Source organism: Micrasema longulum, unplaced genomic scaffold (genome assembly GCF_059751315.1).
Source record: "Micrasema longulum isolate JH-2025_06_02 unplaced genomic scaffold, ASM5975131v1 h1tg000420l, whole genome shotgun sequence".
Lineage (NCBI taxonomy): Eukaryota > Metazoa > Arthropoda > Insecta > Trichoptera > Brachycentridae > Micrasema > Micrasema longulum.
This window is the reverse complement of record NW_028277620.1, coordinates 160,235-176,535: the sequence shown is the minus strand read 5'-3', so window position 1 is coordinate 176,535 and position 16,301 is coordinate 160,235. Positions and strand designations below refer to the sequence as shown.

General features: G+C 34.1%; 1 protein-coding gene across 1 annotated transcript; it reads left to right on the top strand.

Moving 5' to 3' along the window:
- Positions 1–4,612: 4,612 nt before the first annotated feature.
- mdlc (RING finger protein mdlc) lies at positions 4,613–16,226 on the top strand. Its single transcript, XM_088226297.1, has 8 exons — positions 4,613–4,744; positions 6,893–7,050; positions 7,756–7,917; positions 9,529–9,656; positions 11,288–11,349; positions 12,887–13,067; positions 14,070–14,547; positions 15,232–16,226. Exons 1-7 carry the CDS (start codon positions 4,633–4,635, stop codon positions 14,239–14,241), a joined length of 975 nt encoding a protein of 324 aa, XP_088082423.1. The 5' UTR covers positions 4,613–4,632; the 3' UTR covers positions 14,242–14,547; positions 15,232–16,226.
- The last annotated feature ends 75 nt before the right edge of the window (positions 16,227–16,301 follow it).

The window sequence follows — 16,301 nt, the reverse complement described above, 5'->3', positions numbered from 1 at the left end:
TATTATATTATTTTTTTATTATATATTTTATTTAACGTTCGTTGTATGATTTTTTTTCTATAGAATCTTGAGATCCGCAACGACATTGAGAATGTAATGATATCATTTTGAAACGGGAACAAAATAGAAAATTTCTGCCACCCGAAGTCATATTTATGTTTTCACAGACATTATTGTACAGTGCTACTACTACTACTACTACCATCACGCCATTTCCCCGTAGGGGTAGGCAGAGAGAACGGACCGCCACACACGTCTATCCTGGCATAGAATCCTAGCCTCTTCAGTGGAATCCGGATATTAGAAAATAGATATATCAGGTTTTATTTTAATGTTATAAGGGTCTATGAAATACTATCGAGTAAAACAATATTTTTTCGCCACATATTAGTAGCATAAAAAATATTTTTAAGTTTATAATTTTGAATTTTAGCGAAAACGGTCATTGTATTGGCCACGCCCCTAATATGTCACGATTCATGTTTATTTGAACTTTTTACATAACTGTTAGTTTTTGTAGACAAGGACTGGATTCAACTCCCCGGGGGGAATATAGATGTTCAAATATAGGCAGAATGGTGAATGTTACACAGTGTGTAAAGTGACCACTTTACATACTGTGTAACATTCACCATTCTGCCCATGTTTGAACATCCACATTTCCTCAAATCTTCCATCTGTTGACTTTTGTGAAGTAAAAGAGCTGAAACCTTTATCACGTGGGTGAGATTCATGAGACTTAAACCAGCCAATGACAGGTCATAAGCCCTGTAAATGCCTAGACTTCCATATCCCCTTCTCAAAAATTTTCCCTCTCTGTTGAAATAAAAGAAAAATGTATTTATTATTTTTTGTAAAATGAATGTAATGTTTGTGATGTAATCCGTAAGGGTTTACAAATAACAATATTTTGAGTTTGTCCAAATTTTTGTAGACAAGGACTGGATTCAACTCCCTGGGCAGCTGTTTATATTAACATTTTACAACAGAGATGAAGAACATTTAAGAGAAGGTAATATAGAAGTCCAGGCATCTACAGGGCTTATGACCTGTCAATGGCTGGTTTAAGTGGCCACTTTACACACTGTGTAACATTCACCATTCTGCCTATATTTGAACATCTATATTCCTTCAATTCTTTCATCTGTTGATGTTGGATTGGATGAATCTCACCCGCATAAATAAAGGTTTCAGCTCTTTAACTTCTCAAATTTCCAATCAAAACATAGATGAAAGAGAGATCGATCTGGGAATGACAATCAAATTAAGTCGCGATTAAAATATTGGTTAAGCAACGTTCGTGAATATTTTTTTTATATCCTCGGCTTAATATTATCAGCCGGTTATTGTTATCAAAAGTTACAAGTCCCATAGTGATCATATTAAGCGGATTCCACTGTATTTCATTTCTCATTACCTAAACTTTTAATTTGGAGTTGTTTGTCTAAAAAATGTACAATGAGGAAGTTCAGTACTACGGGAAATTGGATATAATATTTTTTTCTTACACGCAGTAAAAATTAGAGCAATTTATTGTGCTGCCAAGTTTTTCAGAAATGTGTGAAGAATTAATAAAAATGAACTACTTTAAAACTTCATGGGTTCTGGTCAACAGCTGTTTAGAAGAGCCAATCAGTTGTGTTCTGTGATAGATTAGCGTGTTTTCATACGTATAGGGTTCTCATTTTAAATGTCAGCTCAACTCACCAACGACAACTCTTGATGTCACAGGCGGAGTAATGGGCAATTATCATGGATTAATCTAAAAAATCACAAGCCGATCGGTATTATTTCTATTAAAATCTGTTAAGAATTAAGGGAGATATAAAGGATTAAATTCTAGTAATTTCAATGTGCCAAAAACAAACAATTCGTGACGTCATCAAGTATGACGTCTTCGGATGTTTTGTGACGTCATTGGATTTTTTCATCAATGTCTATGGATTTTATAGAATATTGTAGATAGCTTCCTTTGTCTATGTGTCGTTTGTTTACATTTACGGCGTCCTGTCACTTCAAACGCTACGAGTTGTGATTTATAATTTTCACGATAAATTGATAGTTCGATTTATCATTATCATAATAAATTAATATTTAGAAGAGGTTGAAAACCATAAAATAATAAAAGAAATTTGAGATGTAAGATGTAATCCGTTTTCACTTTCATCTGTCAGTGCCTGGAACTGGAGTGTGGAGTGGGTAAGGGGGGTGCTTGAGATAATATGCATAGACAATTCTCCTTATATTTCTATCTGTGGCATGTGGCATTACCAACATTAAAATGAATGCATTACTCGTGAACTTCTGTGACAAATTCATTACCAACTTACAAAACAATCGTTTTTAAAAGACCTTATTTTCGAAACGAAAATAATAAATGAAAATATTCATAATAAGGGTTTATAAAAACACTAGGAGAATCTTTAAAAAATCTTTTATTTGTAGAGTAGGTTAAACCGATATTCCTCTCGAGTGATAATAGCCTATTACGAAACTTTAAATATCGTAGCAATGATTATACAATACTTAAAAACGTCGGTTTCTGGAACAAGTTTGTAACTAACATTTTACTAGTTGCGAGATATTGCATTCTTAAAGATAACCCTTCCCTTACTGTGCCTAAAATATCCTCGCTTTACAGTGCTGCGTAATGACTACACATGCAAAAATAAGATTGGAAAATTGCTTCAATTATTCAATGTTGAAGTCAAAAGTGATAATATTTTTAATCTAACTGCTAAAAACATGAAACAACCTTATGCCTATGCTCGCAGCACGGGCGAAAGAACCGCCCCTAACGAAATCCGGAGAGCTACTAAATGCTAAACTTCTTCATTGATATATATCCCTATGTTATAAATATCTTTGCAATATTTTTTATTTATTATAATGGGTGAATTTGATGTAAATTTGAGTTCTAAGTGATAAAAGAGTTTTTAAGCTATCAATATTTTGGTTGTTATTAATTGTCTAATGGTGTTATAATTTGAAGATCACAGTATCAAAACGACTTCTGTCAAAAATAAAAATATTTAAATAAAAAAATATGTTTGTAAGCTTGTTTTGTTTTATTGAAGATATGAATCACGGAACGGAGAATTAACTATAGTCTCATATAACACTGCTTTTAATGGGTTTGAACCGTCAATAGGGTCGCAGTGAGTAACATCTTGCTGGAGGGTGTGATTCTATAAAATGATCACACTCATAACGGTGTGACCACAGCAGATAACAAGAGGATGAAAGGCGAGTTTCTGGCGCCTCCAAACCAGAACCGACCGGCTAAGGGAAGGTATCTTCGACAGAAAAATCCACCAGAGAAGGCAACGGGAAACTACTTGGGTCGTCTTTTCCCAGGAATCACTATGGCGAGTACATCCAACAAGCAGTTGTCAGCAGAACCGAGATGCTTTCGCTGTAGTGATCGCTAACAAGCGAAATCTCATTAGTTTTAATGTTCTACCAAGCCCACGAGTACGTCAGCGACCTACTAAAACACCCGAAAATGTTGATGCAGTCATTTTTGCGTTCTTCTAGACGTTCGGCGCGCAAACATGCAGTCGCTTTGGAGATTTCTGACCGCCCTGTGTGACGAATTCTTCACTCTGACCTTAAATTACATCCCTATACACTGGCTGTGTTGCAAGAGCTTTCTCCACGCGATATTATTAAGAACCCGGCCTTCAGGTCGAATATTGAGCTAACTGCGGAAGGCACGTTGAGTGGCGATTACGGAGCGGCCGTTCGAAAGGAACGCTTTGACGGCTAACGCACGCTGCTCACCGGTCCGCTGCATGGCGGTTACTGACGAGGTAGCAAACAAAACTTTATAACCTCCCCTTTTGAATGAAACCAATTTTATTTTTTTTTTGCACCACAACAGCAGTGATTGCAGTGGTGAATTACATCACAGAGCACCCAGGCTTGAGAAAAATCACATTTTAATTTTTGTGTTCTCACCGGGAATCAAACCCGGAACCTTCCGTGCGTGAATCAAGCGTCTTGACCACTACACCACGGAGCCCTTCTACAACCCCCTCTCAATGCTTGGCGTTAAATAAAAACTGTATATAGCGCCACTGGGCTGACACTTGGAACGTAGGACTGATCAGATAACAAATGATCAAAATACGTTGCCTTTGGTTTACAAAAGTGCCCTATGTACTATTTGATGTGGAAAGGGGAATGATCCTGCTAAACTAACTTAAGTTTGTGAATGTGTAAACAAATGTAAATTCTAATAAATAAATTACAAATAAAGGTTTCAGCTCTTTAACTTCACAAACATCGACAGATGAAAGAATTGAAGGAATGTAGATGTTCAAAAATGGGCAGAATGGTGAATGTTACACAGTGTGTAAAGTGGCCACTTAAACCAGCCAATGACAGGTCATAAGCCCTATAGATGCCTAGACTTCTATATTACCTTCTCTAAAATGTTCTTCATCTCTGTTGTAATATGTTAAATAAATTACAGCTTACGAAAATCAATTAGTGTAAACGAAAATTTGATGTTTTTCCCAGGTTATTTTTTGTTGCTAAAATACAATTTTCAAAAATTAACTAGCAACGGCCACACTGGTTTTTGGTACTGGCAATAAGAAATAACGCCAATCAAAATCATAAACAAAAATGTCGGACGCCGAAGTTGCTCCGGAAGTGTCAAAGGACGTTGGATTTAAAAAGAGACGTTTTAATAATCGCGGAGGAGCGCGTAAAAGACAAAAACAAAGTTCAGACGAAGGTAATTGAATTATTTTACATTTTTGAAATCACGTTTTACTTCCTTGTCAATTTAATTTGACATTAGTTAGGTTATGTTTAGCTGTCATCGGTATTTGAATAGCGTTCCATTTTTGTATTATATTTTTGCTTCGTTGTTTTTTTTTATTTTATTCAGTTCCTACCTAATAATGATTTTTAGTAATTGAATTTATAACCTTCGGTTTCTGGCGAAGTTGTACATTTATCGGTTTAAAAGGCCGTAAAAAATTAATCAGTAAAATCTAGTCTAAAAGAGGGTTTTTTTGTTTCCGTGATAAAAAATCGGGTTGTGGCCCCGTGGTTAGTATCGCGGATTCACGGATCAAAGGCCCGAGGTTCGCACCCCTCTACCACAACTCGGTTTCCATTTTCTAATTGTGTGTTATTTACAAGCTGAAAATGCCTCCCAAAATTGAAATGTTTGGGATGATTGTAGCATTAACTTTGTGGATCATCGTTAAAAATAAATTTGAGAAATAAAATAACTTTGTTTTATGAACCAATTTATTCCTTTACACAACTGAGTAGTTTCGGCAATAACACATTGCCCCTCTTCAGGATTTTTATTAACTGTGCATAATATTTAAACAGACTACAAAGATAGCAAAATAAAATATGAAAGTTAGTATGACACACTGATCAAGCAAATAATAATGGCACGAAAAGCTTTAATAAAATTTATCTTAAGAGTCCCAATCAGAACTAGCTCCCTCGGTATATTTGAAAATCTTAATGTCAAATCTATAAAACAACTTTATGTAAAAACTTTGTTACTATACGCACGTAAACATTATTCTCTACCTTCCGTTACAAATACAAGAGTTACTAGATACTCCACCCTGATGCTGCAAAAAAATAAATACAACCTTCGGTCAAAGAGGATTGGCCTACTACTCGGTTAAAGTGTACAATCTACTTCCATTATCCATAAGGACAATTAGTAAGTTCTCACAATATAAATGTTTATTTTTTTACTAAAACTAAAATCCCACCAAGCCACTTTCTGTAGCTTGTTGGTGGAGATTATATTTATACTAACTTATATAATATTATTTACATTAAAAAAAACAATGAATAACATATATAAATCAACAGCCGGAAAGATCAGAATATACATGTATAGATGAGTAATAATATATAAATTTATTTTTGAAATACAAGAAAATATATGTAAAATTAAAATATTTACACACAAGCTACTATTCAAATATAAACTTTTGATCGTAGTAGCCACTCTCTTATTTTGCTCTTGTTACAATGTGAGTTAAATTTAAGTTTTTTCGGCAATAAATTAAAAATGCTAGGTACTAAATATTTGAGAGTTCTATTACCATACTTATTACATACTTTTGGTACTACCAAGCCATCATTAGACGTGGAGCGTGTATTATGGTTATGATTGAGAGGAAACTAAAATTGCTATTAAGAAATGGATAGTGGAGGTGGGTTGCGCACGGATCGATGAGTGGATCAAGCCAAATAGGTAAAATGTGTGCACTCTTTATGAAATTTTCTCTATTGGTCTATATAAATTGGTTATGTTTTTTATGAATATTTTAGTTTTTTATTGTTTATTGTGTTAATTATAATTAGGTTAATTGGATTAATTACGTTTTTTTTGTTATTATTATGTTAACTTTGTTAAATAGCTAATCTTAGGCATGTTTAACATTTTGTAAAATGTTTCCCTCGGCACGGGACACCCCAGTGAGGGAAAATTATTCTGTATAAAAAAAAGATTACAAACAATGTAAAAATATAAATAAATAAATATAAAAAAAAAAATGATCTCCCTTTTCTAACAGATACAAAAGAAAGTCGATGTGGTATTTTTTGCACATCCGTCGTTGTTCTACGATCTTGATGATATGTCGATAATAATGACTGAATTAATAAAGGGGCAGCTTGATTGCCATATGTACAGAATGTTACAGATAGAATTTACAAATTTCTTAATTAATAATGCACCAAACTTTTTTTTAAATTTAATTATTTTTTCAATTTCTTATTTTATACGTTTATGTACATTTTCAAGGCATACATATTTAGTTTTTATTTTAATTTTAATTATATAATGAATAACCACCAAGTTATTACTTCAAATATATATATTTTTTTATGTTTTAAGCCAGTAGTGACAGCGACAAAGAAGGACCCACTGTAAACTTGCCCACGAGGAAGTTAAAGAAGCACAATCCAAACGTTCAGAGCACCTCCAAAAGCGATGTAAAACTAGGGCCGGCTGCTTCCAAAAATGATTCATCGAGCGATGAAGAAAAAAATTCTGTAAGTGACATTATTTCCCTATCGGAAGGTAAGGCGCTCAGTCTTCCCCCCCCTATAGATCACCGTGTCGTACTCTCGAGACTGCAGTCGTCCGTTTGTCTCGCGACAGTTTGTAGAGCGTTAAAAACTTTACAAAACTGCATCATTATATAAATATATATACTCATATAGTGTCCATGCGGCTCGACTGTGGAATCATCTCCCATCCACCATCAAAGATGTTACTACATTATCTCTGTTTAAATCACGTCTGAAGAAACATCTCCTTTCTCTTCCTTAATCTCTCCTCCTTTCCTTTTTCCTCTTTCCGCTTTTTTCCATTGAGTAATAGTTTTGATTTAAGGTAATTTATAAACAAATACGTTTATTTCTATTTTTATATATTTTTAACTTTTTAATCTTTTTTTTTTTCTATCGAATATGTTCTGTGACTTGAATTATAAAAATAAAACTTTTATTTTATTGGTTGGTTGGAAGAAATTGCCATTTGGCAATAAGCCCGCCAATGTACAAATAACATTATGTACAAAAAGTTAAATAAATAAAAAAATAAAAAATAAAAAATCATTAAGTCAAATCCGCATATTTTTAAGTTAACATTTTTAGCCAGTATACCCACGATATTGAAGTTTGAGTCATTAACTGTACAGTTTCATCTAGAAATGTCTACCAAAAACATAAATATTTGAATGCATTTATTTTCAGGTTGGCGTCAGCTATAAATCCAAAGGGAAAGAGCTGACCCACGGCGATCAGAATGCAACAGCCACTTACGAAATGGACACGGCGAAGGACCGCGATGCCCAGGCCATCTTCGAAAAAGCCATGGCTATCAATGAAGAATTGGAGGGACAAGCGGATGATAAGGTATTTATTTTATTTTGTAAATACTGTTTCTATTTGAACGCTCCGTATTCAAAGGAAACAGCAAATATGTTTTATTTTTGTTTATAAGCCCTATTTAAAATATTTCACACTGGTAAATTGAAAGAGTATAGATGTTTAAAACATAGGTAGAATGACAAATATTGTTTTAAATAATGTTTTATTTTTAATTTATTATGGCTTTTACCGTTCATGGTTATACTAGCCAGAAACAAACAGTATTTACAAATTAAATGTTAAATGAAAGTAAAACAATATTACAGACAAGGCAGAAAAAACAAATAAACCATAAACAACTTTGAAATACATAAAACATAATAGATCTTAAAATTAAAATAAAGACAATTGGAAATGAAACAAAAATCGCAATAATAATATGCATTATTAATTAAGGAAAACACCCAAAACCTTGATAATATATATTTTACAACAGCAAAAAATGTCGCGACAGGCAAAATTACCAAGCAGTTCAAACGGAGTCCTGGGCCCGACCCTGATGTATTTATTTATTTATACTTCTACATTGTGTGTATTCTTTTTTTTATACAGAATAATGTTCCCTCACTGGGGTGTCCCGTGCCGAGGGAAACATTTTACAAAATGTGAAACATGCCTAAGATTAGCTATTTAACAAAGTTAACATAATAATAATTTAGATCGGGTTGTGGTCTTGTGGCTAGTGTCTCGGACTCATGGACCAAAGGTCCGTGGTTTGAATCCCACTCTACCCCAACTTGATTCCCATTTTGTAATAGTGAGTTATTTACAACTCGTTGAAAATGGCCCTCAAAATTAAATGTTTGGGTAAATCATAAGAACGCAAATATTTATTTAAAAAAATAAATAACAATAAAAAAACGTAGTAAATCTAATTAACATAATAAACAATAAAAAACTAAAATAATCATAAAAAACATAACCAATTTATATAGACCAATAGAACAAATTTCATGGGAGTGAAGTATGGACTTGGAAAAACAGGGATGAAAGTAGGCTGGATGCTGTCGAAATGCAATCTCTCAGGCGAATGTGTGGTAAAACTATGTACGATAGATGCACAAATGTTGAGATCCGTACCTTATGTAAGGCTGAGACAAGCATTATCGACAAAATCAAGAAAGGGGCTCTGCGCTGGTTTGGACATGTAGAGCGAATGGACAGCAAAAGAACGGCTTAGAATATTTACAATGCGAATGTTGATGGATGCAGAAATAGATGAAGACTTGAAGATGGACATGTCAAAAGTAGGATTAATCGGCGCGTGTGCATGAAAAGATGTATGAATGTAGAGGAAGCTAGATCTGTATGCAAAAATAGAGTGATGTGGCATTCTATCCTCTCTGCCTACCCTTACAGAGAAACGGCGTGATGGTTTGCTTTTGTACAATTGTTTTCATCTAATGTTTGTTTACTTTATTTTTAAATGGTATGATTCTGAAAGTGTTGCATTTTAAAATGGAAAAATTGTATAACTACAACATACAGCCTTAAACTGGTCCAAAAAAAAGTATAAAAAAAAATATAAAAAATAATATAATATTCTCATCTCTGTATATTAATAAATAAAGACATTGTTGATGATTTTTTTTACAGGTTTACCGAGGTATAAATAATTATGCGATGTATTACAAAAAGAAGGACACTGCAGCTGGCAACGCAAGCTCTGGATTGGTCAGGAAAGGACCAATCAGAGCGCCCGCTAACTTAAGAGCAACTGTCAGGTTATTATTGTTAAATGTTTGTATTTCTCTAATTTGTGTTCTCACACCAATGTTTTTTTATTTATTTTTTTTCTTTTAATTAATATTGGTACTATAATACAAAATTAATTTAAGAGTCCTCCCTTATTCATGCGCTAATAATAACACACAAAATTGACAAGATGCGGATAGATTCCTTGGTACCTACACTCTACACTACGCACACTGATGCGTTTCTACTATCATCTCCCAGGGAACAGCCAAATGTGAACCAAATGTTTTTACAGTTATTTACTAGGAAAAGGACAATAGATCCTGTAAACTGCATACCAAAATAAACCCTTCGAGTTTGAGTAGCGTCTATTGTCTTGTTAACCTTAATAATAAGTTAAGGAATGCTATCTTTTAGTTTTTTATTGTTTACTTTTTGTGTTGTTACACATTCACTTAATTGCCATACTTACTAGTTCTTTGCTCGATGTATTATTATTGTGTCTTTTAAAAATTATTTTTATTGTTAACTTTTTTTAATCATTCTTATGTTAACATATTACAACAGAGATGAAGATTTGTGGTCCATGAAGAAGTATAGAAATTGAAAAAATAATATTTTCAGGCGTTGCCTAGTATGTAGGTGAAATAATTCAATTAGATGAATCTCACCCGCATAAATAAAGGTTTCAGCTCTTTAACTTCACAAACATCAACAGATGAAAGAATTGAAGGAATATAGATGTTTAAATATGGGCAGAATGGTGAATGTTACACAGTGTGTAAAGTAGCCCCTTAAACCAGCCATTGACAGGTCATAAGCCCTGTAGATGCCTAGACTTCTATATTACCTTCTCTTAAATGTTCTTCATCTCTGTTGTAATATGTTAATATGAACAGCTCCCCAGGGAGTTGAATCCAGTCCTTGTCTATAAAAATTTGGACAAACTCAAAATATCATTCTTATGTTGTTGAAATTCCACTTGTCAGTGCATTTTGAAGCTACAAGACTTTTTGTGATGTTAGCTATCATATTTTGTAAATGTTATCAACTATCAAATATCTAAATTTAGTAAATGGGGTCTAGAATTTCAACCGTCCATGCGCTCAGTAGCTGCAAGACTTGTTGTTATCTTACTTCTATTATTATAAATTTGCTTTTCATTCAGTATTTAAAATATCACTTAAACTTTAAACTTCACTGTTAAATAATTTTAAAAAATGAAGATAGGGGCTAGATTTCTTACTGTCCATGCGCTCTGTAGCTGCAAAAAGTGCTGTTATCTAGCTCCTATTTATCATAATTGTTATATATCATAATTGGAGACGAGGAACTAGAATCCCAACCGTCCATACGCTCTGTAGCTGCAAGACGTGCTGGGATATTCATTTATTGTACAGCGCCCTTGAGGTGATTTTCACAAAAATGGCGCTATATATGTAAATTATCCAAACATATATATCGAGTAATGCTTGTAACGAGCGAATTCAATCGGTTTCATCTTCCTCGTAATAACCAATTTCGACTGTAAATATTATTATTTAGTTTGTGCCTACAACGCATAGACATTGTATTAATAATTTAAATGCTTTACGGTATTTCAAATTCCAGGGGACCGTCAGTAAAAATATGGAACCAATATGATTGTATTTGATTACAGGTGGGACTACCAGCCTGACATTTGCAAAGATTACAAAGAGACTGGCTTTTGTGGTTTTGGAGGTAAAAACAAACATTCATTTATTTAACTTTTTGTACATAATGTAAATTGTACATTGGCGGGCTTTTTGCCAATGGCAATTTCTTCCAACTAACTGATAAAATAAAAGTTTATTTTTATAATTCACGTTGCAAAACATAGAATAGAAGATGAAAAAAAAGCAAAAGATATACAAAAATAGAAATAATTTTATTTGTATATAAATAACCTTAAAATTGAGGGCATTGGAAGCAAAGATAGCAACCTGTACTGTCATTCTGTAGTTTATCAACTTTATTTTTATAAAAATCATGAGTTTAGTTGCAAATGTAGTTTAAAATCATACTTCTCATGGTTTGAAAATAGTGTTAAGCAAACATACCAAACATAGCAGCAGCAAGGCTTATTACGGGAGTAAAAAAATATTCTCACATCTCAAAACATCTTCGAGATTTGCACTGGTTAAAAAGCCCAGAGAGAATAAAATACAAGCTTTGCTGGACAGTAGTCAAATCCCTTCATGAAATGGCTCCAAAATACCTATCGGACCTTTGTATTAGGGAAAATACATGTCAAAGAAAATCTACTCTTAGGTCAGCATTTGATTCAGGAAGAGGAAAACTTGTCAAAATCCGGCGCTCCCCAAACACTAAATTTGGAGGTCGTGCTTTTGCCGCCGCCGGCCCCTCTGCCTGGAACCGATTGCCTTCAATCTTACGAATCATTGACAGTCCCAGTCAGTTCAGATCCCAACTAAAATCCCACTTCTTTAGACTATCATACCCTCAATTTTAAATCTGGAAATATAATATATCACTTTACTTTAGTTAGAATGTAAGTTTAGGTATACAAATGTAAAGCGCCCTTGAGGTGATTTTTTACAAAAATGGCGCTTTATAAATCAGCCAAATATTATTATTATAGCAATATCCATCAGCCTTTTTATTCAACCAATGACAGGCTTGAGATTTAAATTTACAAAATGTTAAGAAAGTTTTTTGAATTTGTGTTTTTATTAAAGCTAATTAACTTAAAGTTTAAGTTCAGTGAAAATAACATTTCTAATATAAATACTCTTCGGCATTAGTGTAGCAGATTTTGGTATTTTTTTCGAAAACGCCACAACAGGAGTTTGCTATATTTGCTTCCAATGTCCTCAATTATGCTATTACTCAATGGGAAAAAGGAACAAAGAGGAAAGGAGAGTTTAAGGAAGAGAAAAGAGATGTTTCTTCAGACGTGATTTAAACAGAGATAATGTAGTAACATCTTTGATGGTGGATGGGAGATGATTCCACAGTCGAGCCGCATGGACACTATATGAGTTAGAGAAGAAAGAGGAATTGTGGATGGGTATTAATTAAGAGAATGCTTTGAGAATTAGAATGAAGAGGTAAACCATGAACTGATAAGCGTTGAAATTTTTCACGGAGGTAAGTAAGAAGATGTATCTAAGAGCATTAGGACTATGAAGTACAGTGAACAGAAGTGAGAAGGTCGAATAGCCTCATTCTTCCTCATATCACAATTACAACAGTTGTTGTCTGTCGACGTCCCCAGACAGTTGCAAGTTCCTGCACGACCGCGGCGACTACAAGCACGGCTGGCAGCTCGAGCGCCAAGAGGCCGCGGCCGCCGACTCGGGGGACGACGGCCGTTACGAGATCGACAGCGACGAGGACCGCCTGCCCTTCAAGTGCTTCATCTGTCGCCAGAGCTTTAAGGATCCCGTCATCACCAAGTGAGTGTTATTTGTTGTCTTTCAACATCTCCTGACAGTTGCAACTTCCCGCACGACCGGACTATACAATATTGCGATGTATCGAATCCTTAAGAGTTAAAAACAATTTTTTACTTTCAGTGTAATAATCTTAAGTATCAATAATCTTCCAGAAATCTTAAAACCTATGTGAACATGTCAGGGGCGAACCGTGTATAGAAGCGATTATGCACAGCTTACCATTATATTTAACTAATTATAATAATGTTTTATTGTAACTTTATTTACAGAAAAACCAATTAATAATTACCATTTATTTTAAACTCTTCTCCACCGTTTGTATTTTTATCATAATATAAATATAAATTTTAATAAAGCGCGCCCAGCGCCTGCAGTGAGCCAAGAAACTAGCCGATTATTTCAGCTTATCCTCTCATACAAATAAGTATACTATATTTTGAATGTCTTAACCCCAGTGTGGGTTTTTTCTCCTAGATTAAACTTGCATATTACACAAATTATTTGAATATTCTTGATTTGGAAAACAGTATTTCAAACATTGTTTCTTAAGGACTATTTTTCTTTGAGATGGTACTTTTGATATAATTACTTTCATGCGTCATATTGCGGGACATATAGCGCTCCATGTGGCCGATTTTAGCACTATTAATTACTAGAACAATGCGGCTAGTTGACATTTCAATTGAACACCTAATATTGACTGAATTCATAATGGTATTTTTTTTTTTTTTTTTAATGAATTTTTTACGTAACGGATAATATATCTATATAATATAATATATCACGAAGTTCCATCGTTTGAGTAGATTTCATGGATGAGAGTTATTGTATCACACAGAACCACAGAAAAATATCAATTTATAGTATATGTTACTTACATTATATTATGAACCTCCTATGTAGGTACAAATATATGATATTTTTTATAGCTTACCTGTAAATAAAATCACCATTCGCCCCTGGTACATGTCTTGTCATTATACATCGTTTCCCTGTTTCCAGATGCAAGCATTACTTCTGCGAGACGTGCGCGCTCGCCAACTACAAGAAGTCCACCCGTTGTTACGTCTGCAACGCCCAGACTTCCGGAGTCTTCAACCCGGCCAAGGAAATCTCTTCCAGGCTCGCCGACGATGATCACAATAAGCCGGACGGCGACGATGACAGCGATTAGAAATAATACGACGTAAATTAACCACCCACAGCAGGTCTGGGCAAACTCTTCGAATGAAGCCATTTTTGCGATACTTACATCTCAAAGAAAATTATAATTATCCATTCTTGTATCCAACATTATTTTTAGAAGGGACGCTGGATTACAACACCCTCAAATCTCGTCATCAAATTATTCTACGGAAACATTTCCACAAGCTGATTTCTGGAAGTATATATAATCCAAATATACTGAAAGAGATCAGTTTGTATGTTCCCAATAATTATACTAGAGCGAGATGTCATGCACTGTTTTACACACCCAGATGCTAACTCTGAATTGCTTGATAAGTTAGAACGATTGCAGAATATTTGTATTCGTTATATCTTTAATCTTCGCAAATTTGACCACATAACCGAGTATCGCACGCAACTACACTGGCTCAGTATCAGGCATAGAAGAAACATTCACATTCTATCACTTCTTCACAATATTTTAAATAATCCCACTTCGCCTGTTTATCTGAGAGAGCTCATCCAACCTCTTTCACAACACGGACTATCTCTTCGTTCTAGTAACGAGAGAACCCTTTTAATACCCTGTCATCGCTCTAATTTTTTTGCCTCCTCTTTCACAGTAGTAGCCGCTCGATTGTGGAATAATCTACCCACTAATGTTAGAGACGCCCCTTCTTTATTTACATTTAAGTCGAGATTGAAATGTCACTATCTAAATATTTAAATTGTTCCTTTATCCTTCTTCTTTCCTTCCCATCCCCTCTCCTCTCTTCATAGTAAAGTGTTATTTTTTTTTTTTTTACATATATTTATTTTTGTTAATCTTTGCTTTTAATTTTTGTGTAAAATTGTAAGATTCAATATGTCCATGTATTTATAATTTTCTCAAACTGAACGGTTTGGGTAGGTAGGAAGAAATTGCCTTAAGGCAATATGCCCGCCCTTATATGTATATTTATTGTATATGTATATAAAGTGTCAATAAATAAATAAGCACGCACACTAATGCATAGGGCTATTCACTTGCTGAATACGGCTTCCGCGGATAATATGGATCTATTTTTCTGTACATATCGGCAATTTAGCAGCTATCTGCTTTCTATTCATTAACTTCTAACTTATATTTACATTCTGCATTGTGATGGGTTAAACAGCCCGTAAAGTAATGCAGACTAAAATTTTTCAAATAAATAAGGAATTAAAAATGAACAGCGGCCGCATGTAAAATACTGTTTATATAAATAAAAATGATTCTCTAATACCCAACATTTGAATGAAGAAAAATAGTTATAGGCCCTGTCGAATATACAGATCTGGTGGCTTTTAAAAAGTTTTGTAATCATTTCGGCGAATTGATCATGTCCAATCAATTTAATCCCAGTCAGTGAAGAATTCACTTCCCTCTTTTTCTCAATCCGATGAAGTACATATTATGTACTTCTGGATTACTTTCTTTCAGCACAAAGATGCTAAGGCTACCAGATTACAGAGAGCTCCTTCGGGCAGCTTTTCTCGTTCTGTAATGATCAATTTTTCTTTGTATGTGGGCACCGCCAAGGAGACTTTATATGCCCTCAGAAGCGCTGGGCAAGCTGAGTCTGAAGCGTATTGTGTCTTAATGTATCAAATTAATGATTAATGCTGCTATTGGGCGACGTATTTGCCAGGGATGAATCGTCAAAATACGCGATTATGCACAGCTAATAAATTAAATAATTGTTATTTATTAAAAATCACCACCACTGTTTATATCTTCCTTCAAAAAAATATCTATAAAGTGCGCCCAGCGCCCAACCCGTTCGCAGTGACCGTTTTTGGCATTATTCATTTTAAAGGGAATCGGCCAGTGCTCAGTGTTGACAGTTAAATCATAATGGAAATATCGGCTAAATGTCATTGTAGTATTTGTAAATAAACTTTTGTACAAGTATTGTATTAAAATAGTGTAGAATAAAGCTACATATTGTATATCGCGTGGTTAGTAATAAATGTTGTTTGAGTTGATTTTCACAGAACCACAGAAAAAATAGTCTTATAATGATTTTATACGAGTACAAACAAACA